The sequence below is a fragment of the Leptodactylus fuscus genome, chromosome 3 (genome assembly GCF_031893055.1).
Source record: "Leptodactylus fuscus isolate aLepFus1 chromosome 3, aLepFus1.hap2, whole genome shotgun sequence".
NCBI classification, from domain to species: domain Eukaryota; kingdom Metazoa; phylum Chordata; class Amphibia; order Anura; family Leptodactylidae; genus Leptodactylus; species Leptodactylus fuscus.
Window position 1 is genome coordinate 21,243,028 of NC_134267.1, and position 8,887 is coordinate 21,251,914.

General features: G+C 45.2%; 1 protein-coding gene across 1 annotated transcript; it reads right to left on the bottom strand.

Moving 5' to 3' along the window:
• Positions 1–547: 547 nt before the first annotated feature.
• Positions 548–6,901, bottom strand: SDE2 (spliceosome associated SDE2). The gene is made up of 7 exons (XM_075267239.1): positions 6,754–6,901; positions 6,191–6,302; positions 5,270–5,381; positions 4,220–4,389; positions 3,230–3,341; positions 1,961–2,543; positions 548–880 (listed from the first exon to the last, which is right to left on the bottom strand). The coding sequence occupies exons 1-7, from the start codon at positions 6,859–6,861 to the stop codon at positions 665–667; spliced, it is 1,413 nt and encodes a 470-aa protein (XP_075123340.1). The 5' UTR covers positions 6,862–6,901; the 3' UTR covers positions 548–664.
• Positions 6,902–8,887: the final 1,986 nt, after the last annotated feature.

Sequence of the window (8,887 nt, forward strand, 5' to 3'; positions counted from 1 at the left end):
GCCGATCTTGAGATAACCTCCGACCTCGATCCCGACAGAAAAGATCGGGATCGGAATTCCGATCGCCAATCGGAATCCGATCTTTTCTGATACAGATCACTCAACCCTAGCACACACCAATAACTTGACCAACTCCCCACTACTCTTGTCGAATGCTCATATGACCAAGAACTGGAGTGCTAATAGAGGTGGCAGAAGAAGTTGCGGCCTCTCCAACTACCCAACCCCCCTCCCCCACCCACGGTAATACACAGGGCTCAGTGGTGAATTTTAGCAATAAAGTTTAACCATTGCAGGGAATGTACTTGTAAGCTTGATTTCCCTTGAAGTTTATGGGTAATGGACAGGTGTGCTTATTATTTTCTCACCTCTCATTGACTGTAATGCCCTGTTAGCCTTGAGTCTCTGATACTAGGTTAGTTTGGTGTCTTAATATGGAATTAGAAGGAATTTGCTAACTTTGGAAATTCTGCAAGTTGTCTCTTAACTTTACATTATCTTAAAGGGACTGTGCACGAATTAAGATGTCTGCAACCTTAAAATAGAGAAACTTTAATAAAAATGAATACAGAAAACATTTGGCTTGGCGTATTTGGCGCACGGCTCCATGAACACGTGGCGTATAGTCCTGGTCTGACGATACTCTGGGAATATTTCTGCAGTGTCATTTCTTTTTGCCTTTGCTCGGTTTGGCAAAGAGTGACGGGTCCATCTGCTCTCTGGTAAGTCCGCGCACTGAGAATAGCCTGGCTGCCCGCTCCTGCAGCGTCCCGCCACATTTCAGGCCAAGCGCCATCAGTTCTACCTTCAACTTTTCTAGTCCCAGGGCTTCCAGCTCTGAAGCGGAGGTGAAGGCAAGGAGGTTGAAGAGAGCCGGATCCTGTCAGGAAGATGGAAGAAAACTTAATTAGGCCGATTCTATATTGATAACCATAAAACTAAAAATTACAGACGTTCCCTGGAAATATGAAATCAGGTGATCACACAGTATGGCGGAGAGGTCTGAGCACTGGGAACCAATCAGAATGAGTAATGGGCACTGACTGGGTCTTAACTATCCAACCCTTCTTCAATAGTTCACTTATCATATGTATATACTAAGGAAGACTCTACCTCTCCCCCATTACTAAAGTCTCCTTCATAGTCTATGGCTATGGACTGATTAGGATTAGGTAAAAAAATCAGCAGATGGGTCAGAAAAGCTTCAAGAATGCAAATTAAAAGGGATGCTCAGCTGGGTAAGGATGCTGGCTGGGTGTGTTTACCAAGGTAAGAGTATAATGGCCAGAGAGTCTCATATAGGGTCCTAATCTAATAAATGGTCTATGATCGCGTTACCAATCCAACTGCCCAGGATAGAGGTTAAGCAACAGAGTATTCCTGGAAAGCTCTCTTTAAGGTTAAAGGGATTTTTCAGGTCTTGAATACTGATTAACTATCCTTGGCATCTGTTTTCAGATCGGTGGTGCTCCTGCCGATCAGCTGTTCGTAGTACTTCACATTGGCCACATAGCCTGAGTGCATCTCCATTCCATTAAAATGAATATGGCTGAGCTGCAACACTAAGCACGGCCACTATACAATGTATGGCGCTGTGCTGTGTAACTGGTGCAGACTTGCAGTGCTGGGCTGTACACTGCGGCCTCTTCAAACAGCTGCGGTGCTGGAAATTGGATCCTCACCAATCTGATATTGATTAATTATCCTAAGGATACAGAGTTGGAAAAGTCTTTTAAAGCTGTCCTTTACTCTAGTCATATCCAAATCTGTAGTAAAACTAGAGCCCCTACAGATTCACTACAGTGTAGGTTTTTTGCACCATTGCTCTACTGGAGTACAAGACTGAACAGACGCTGGCAGCAGACAACAGAGTGCCAGGGGCAGGCAAGTAGGCATTTTTTTTCAAAATAAACCTCCCATCCTCTCGCAGTGAAGGGGTTAATATATGAAGGCTACTTACCACATGGGGAGCTTCTTGCTGTGTGTCAGTGGTTGCAGGAGGAGGTTTCTCTGGCTCTGGGTTCACGTTTGGTTGCTCCACATCCATGGATTCGGTGGTCTCTCGGTGCTCTGTACTTGTCATACTGGTTGTAATACTAGAGGAGCTCTGTGCTTGCTCATCAGGGGTATCTGCAGGTTTTTGCATTGAGTCTCCTGCTTCTCTGTGATCGGTGACTGTGGAGGAGCGCTGCACTTGCTCATCAGTGTCACATATTGGTTGCTCTACATCTGCAGGTTCTTGCATGGAGCATCCCGCTTCTCTAGGCTCTGTAATAGTACAGGAGCTTTGCGGTTGCTCCTCAGGCTTACATACTGCTTGTTCCACATCTGCTGCCATAGAACTTCCTTCTCTGCTGCTTTCTGGACTCCGTTCAGAGGCCACATTAATGTAGGAGTGTTGTGCGGGTCCATCAGAATCGCTGTCTGAGGTCTGTAGTCTCTGACCACTGCTGCTACATGATGTAGATGTAGAAGGGGACTCAGAATCGCTCTCACTTTCACTGTCAGAACTGGAGGACGCATCTAAACCCTCCAGCCCTGTCCTGTGAGAGAATACAATTATTAGACTAACCGCAGCATTAGATCTGTGCTAGACGTGTACTGGCTGCTTGGTGAATGAATTCTGTAGGACGGTATTTGCAGACATTACCACTAGATGGCACCTACAACATGTTCTGTGTGCCACACTCGCCCTCTAGTGACCAAGTGGAAGAAAAACATCTACAATGCATTTTTGTAAAATACAAATCTGTTTGAAAGGGTTGGTCTGAGACCCATTGGTAATGCGTATTGATGGCCTAGCCAAAGAACAAACCAACTATATTAGATTGGTGTTGGTCCACTGATCAGCTGATTTGGCCGCCAGGCATTCAGCTGCAAGTAGACTTGCTCCTATTAAAGTGGATGGGAGCAGAGCGGAAGTTCCCCAACACCACAGCTATAGTGCATGGGTCAGGACAGGAAGCTGTATACAGTGTATAGAGCCGTATACTGTAGTGATGGTGTTGGGAAATGCAGCGCTCTGTTCTCATCCACTTCAATAGCAGCAGATCTGCTTCTGCTCATATACCTTGTATATATCTTTCGGACACCAAATCAGCTGATGGGTGCGCACTCAGGGTCTTGGACCCCTACTAATTATATACTGATGACCCGTCTTGTAAGTAGATCATGAAGATCCATTCCCTATGGTCCCAGTGATTACAATATGTTAAGAATCATCTCTTACCAGAAGCATTTCTTCTTCCCAGACTCCTTTTTGCTGCTGTCCACCTCTTTCCTCCGTTTTCGTGTGTCACTTGACTCTGCAGAAACCGCTGAGCTGGAAGAAGCTTGTAAACCTGGGGAAATAGTCTCTGTATAAGTTTATCTGAGCTACTGACAACCCCTTCAGTCTGCCAGTCCCCATAGAACAGGTGTGAGAACCAGAAAGGGGGGAAGGTTTGGAGTGACCAGGGGGAAAAGGGGCTGGTTCCAATCATGTGACCCAGGATCAGAACATGGATGACCCCTCCAGCTCCCAACTATTATGGAAATCCACTGGCAACCTGTGATGCCAACAGGCTAACAGAGGAAACACAGTAGGGGAAAAGTGTCAGCTTGCTGGGGGTCTAGCTACCAAAATTCAAAATGGGGATCAGAACCCCCCCTCCCTCTCCCCCAGATTCATCCCTTTGAATAAAACGCCAGTGACCTGCGCTCCATACACTTCTATGGTGTTGCCAGAACTGCAGTCTCTGGGATGATTCAGGGGGACTTTCTGTTCCCAGTTCTCTGACCACTAGGACCCCAACAATCTGAAGGACTCTTACCTGTATCCTGTGGATAGGGGGAAAGTTTGTTTGGTGCAACAAACTTTTTTTTTTTTTTTTTTTTTTTTTAAATGTAGATTATGAGCCCACGTAGGGTTCACAATGTACATTTTTCCCTATCAGTATGTCTTTGGAGTATGGGATGGAAATCCACACAAACACGGGGAGAACATACAAACTCCTTGCAGATGGTTTTTTGCCCTTGGCGGGATTTGAACCAAGGACTCCAGCGCTGCAAGGCAGCAGTGCTAACCACTGAACCACCGTGTGGCCCCTATATAGTGGAACAAACTTTTTATTGTGATTCCACTAAATTTGCGAGAGGGGGTTAAGCCATATAGAGTGCGCAGCAGATAATGATAATATCGCTGTGAGAATCCCCACATCTCAGCAATAGGACAATCTACCTTTGATCACAGAGTCCTCCAGCCTCTCGGACATGTCGCTGCACTGCTGATGATACTCTGGGTCAGTGAAGAAATGTTTTGGCTCGGCCAGTTTCCGTTTCAGTCTCTCCAGGCGCCGCTGCTCTTTCTCAGCTTCTCGCTCTGCTTGTTTCTTTATCCATTCTGCCATACTAACAAAAAAAGAGGAAAAACATCAGTGTAACATATCTGAGAAAAAAAAAAATCATTAAAAGGAGTAAAATAGAAAACATGACCCCATAAAGACAACCCCTGTGAAAGCCATTAGGGCGGCCATGTTGGTTGCCACAACACATTTGCAGATATAGATTTGGGACCACTAAACCAGCAGCATGATGTTAAGCAACACCGACATATCCTTAACAGTTCAAGGTTGAGAATACTCAGTGTCCAAGGTGACGTGTTTAGGGACTCTGCTCGTGCGCGCTGCGGGCACTGATGCCAAGGTCTGTAAAACTTGCTGGGTATACTGACCTCAGCTTCACTGTGTGTAACATACGTGCACTAGATATAATTGACATGCTGCAATTTCCAAAACCGCGTGGGCATGGAATTCGCAAGCATCCCATCCACTTTGCAGTTACTGTAAAACGCTGCATAGCATACAGGGAGCATGTCCGTGTCTGCAGATTGAACACCGTAAAATCAAAGCCTGTAAGAAAGTCGCACAAATTCAGTTTTTCTCCAATTCCCACCCCATTCTGAATTTTTTTTTTTCAGCTCTCCAGTACATTGTACAGAAGAATAAATGGCATCAGCATGAAGAACAATTTGTCCTGCAAACATTAACCCTCAGATGGCTCTGAAAACGAAAAATTTTTTTAAAAAGTTCCGGGGTTTGGAAGGCAGGGAGTCAAAAAACGAAAATCAAAGAAACATTGCTGGCAGGAAGGGGTTAAAGAAGCGAAATGTCAATCTGTGGTGCTGTTTCTGGAATCCTGTGTAACCCTTATAAATAAGAAGGGCTGAATAAGGGAATTATATCTGTTAGTGACAAACACATTGATTCTGCGTATAAAGATCTTCTCTTACGCCTTCTCGTGGTTGACATCTCTGAGCCGCCTCCCACTTAGGTCACGACAGGCCTCCCTGTTTGTAGTCTTCTCAATCTGCGCCCCCAGTGCACGAAGCATGGAGCCGAAACCTAGAAGTAAGAAAACAAAAGTGAGAGACTTAGTAAGACAAAGGGGATCTACCCGGCCTGCGGTATTAAAGAAAGTGTGAACAATGAGAGGATTTACACCAGGCCTGAGCGTCCTTTCTTCTGGTCTGTAGGGACCTTATTGACTATAATGGAAGGGGGGGGGTCCATATATATATATATATATATATATATTTTTTTAAACTATAATTATAGATGGATCTGCGCTGGACAACCGATGCAGATGTGAACCCAGCCTTATAGAGACATCAACAGCAGCTTCTTGATGGTTTCTATGAGGCATAAAGTAAAGTTGCCCATACACAAAAAAAAGGTCCTCCTGGCATATGCACACTTGGCTGAGACTGCATGTGCTTCCAATGGGTAGAGGGCAATAAGCCCCTTCCAAATACCTCTGCCTGAAACGGTATCAACAGCAAAATCTACTCCTGGGGAGAGAATTACAGAATTACAGTATATAGCCCTGATCCTGCCAGAATCAGCATGCTTAAAGAGGAGCATTCGTGTCCTCGGGCACATGCAGTTTTATATACTGGTATAAAGCAGACAGTACGCCGAATTCAGCGCACTGTCGGCTTTCCCATTATGTGCCCTGGGGCTGGAGATAACAGTGCCAAAGTAAACGGCATCTCCCCACTGTCAGAAGGGCGTCCCTGACTCTAGCGTCATCACTGTGCTTTAAGGAATGCCAGAGGGGACAGCCCCAATAATTTGTTTTCAATGTAACCTGCTCTGTAATCTCAGATTGTGTGCTGGATTATTAGACTGTAGGAACCTGACAGCGGACTCACCTCCTTTGCCACCACATAGTCGCGGCTCCACGCTGTACACAACTCCGCCCTGTAGTTGCTCCTCTGGACAGACTCGACGTCCATTGCACTTCACGTAAAAATCACACACAGGCTGAAAATACAGAAAAGATCACAGACTGAGAATGCAAAACAGCAATATGGATTCCATACTTTACAGGATGCCGTGGATTAATATCAGAACCCTGAACTGTGCCGGCAGCTGAGCCAAGGAGGCCTCGTCACCTATAGCAAGCAGCCACAGGTCACCTATAGAAACTAGACACTGGCACCGCTGCATCGTTACGTGTAATGACTGGTGAATGAGCACATCGGTCTCATTACCTATAACAGCAGCCTCGTTACCGATATTAACTGGTCACGTGGCATAGAAGCCCGTTTCCCATATCAACCACTCACAGAGCAGCTTCCATACTTGAAGCGTATAAGGTACAATGAAAGCTGCGCTGTGATTGGCTGCCTTTCTTCGCTCACATCACGCTGCCCCGTTACCTTTACGGCTTCCTATAGCACCGCCACCTAGACAATGTCGGGCAGCCACTTACCGGGTCACTGACAGGCAGCAGATCCCGCACCACAGCTCCTGGAGCCGCTTCACACACGGACACCCGACCGCTGACAGCCTCCCTCACCCACACTGCAACCACCGCCATCTTTCCTTCTGGAACTGCCGCAGCGCCTACGTCAGTATCAACAACAGGGCAGAGTCTCCGGGAACTTACGTAAAACGCCTTTACGTCACACAGAGGGCAACCGAGCGGCCGCCATCTTTGAAGAGGGGATTCCAAACAAACACCCCCGGATAGATCATGACAGAAAATTCCAGAAATAAACTGCACAGAAGAACAGAAGAAAAACAAGTCTGGTCCCAGCAGCGAATCTATGCCCAAAACCTATAGATGTATTTGTAGTTCATATAATTAACCCTTAAGAGGAATTTTGGCGTCAGTTTGACTTCAGAACTCGCCAGAGATTGTTACTGCGATGAGAAAGAGCGATATGTGGCGCATTTGTTTTTTCCAAGGTTAGTGGAAAAGACTCCATTATACCCTGAACAAAGATGGCGGCTGCAGTCCCATCGTGGGCGTGGTGGAATGCTGAAATGACTTCTCGCGTTGTGATTGGTAGTAGTGTTGGTGGGCGTGGTCATGACCAGAGCATAGGGGAGAATTTGCAGAGCTGAGGCTGTGGGTTGTCTTTGACAGGAGGCTGAATAAAGTTGTTTATATATCCTTTTGGTTGATATTTTTATTATTTTGTATCTAAATTTTTACCTGAGAGCTGATAATTTATACCGTACGTGGACGATGCTCATGTAATACCCCCACAAGACAAATATGGCGTCGAGAAGTCGCCTCAGACTCTTCCATGACTCTATGGGCTTCATTGGAGGGCTGAAAAATTAACCAAAATTCTGGGCACCTATTGGTTCACTCACATTTGTGCTGCAGACTTTGACATAATGTCAACCTGAAATCGGCAGATGAAAAAATTCTGCACACGCGGCGTCTATTTCCGCCACTTTCATCTTTAAGACTATGGGCACCTGATGACCCCCATACAATGAATGGGGTGTCAGACTCCACATGTGACCGCTATTTTATCCTTGATAATCTCCGCACCACCAAAGTTTTCACTGTTTTTTCCTAAAAAATCACATTGTTATTGTTTGCGACTTATTTATTACAGGACAGCGCTCCTCATAAATAAGGCGCATCCTCCGGGGTCAGTCACCCACACAGATATCTAAGCCAGCTCCTTGTATCTCCTTCCTGGCATGCTACATGGCTTATTTCCTGTGTAAACTTCAACAGCGTTCTCCTATACTTTATGTTTCAGATCCTCATCACCTCTGTTTCTCTGTTTGCTGTCAGTGAATGTCACTAACCTAATGTAAATTGCTTCACTAACAGCCCATGTATATCTGCTGGTGAGATCTACACTGCTGCAGAATCCTGTGACACGTTGCTCATTTAATATAGGATGTGGTTATCTCCCCACCAGTGTCTACAGCAAATTAGATAAAGTTTATTTCTAGTGGTTCACACTTTGTTCTTCTTCAAAATACCAATACTAAAGCTGCTCAGTGCTATTTATATTTCTATATTATACCACAGAGCTGCGCTCACTATTCTGCTGGTGCAGTCACTGTGTACATACATTACATTACTTATCCTGTACTGATCCCGAGTTATATCCTGTATTATATTCCTGAGCTGCGCTCACTATTCTGCTGATACAATCACTGTGTACATACATTACATTACTTATCCTGTATTATACTCCAGAGCTGCGCTCACTATTCTGCTGATACAGTCACTGTGTACATACATTACATTACTTATCCTGTACTGATCCTGAGTTACATCCTGTATTATACTCCAGAACTGCGCTCACTATTCTGCTGGTGCAGTCACTGTGTACATACATTACATTACTTATCCTGTACTGATCCTGAGTTACATCCTGTATTATACTCCAGAGCTGCACTCACTATTCTGCTGGTACAGTTACTGTGTACATACATTACATTACTTATCCTGTACTCATCCTGAGTTACATCCTGTATTATACTCCAGAGCTGCGCTCACTATTCTGCTGGTACAGTCACTGTGTACATACATTACATTACTTATCCTGTACTGATCCTGAGTTATATCCGGCATTATACTCCAGAGC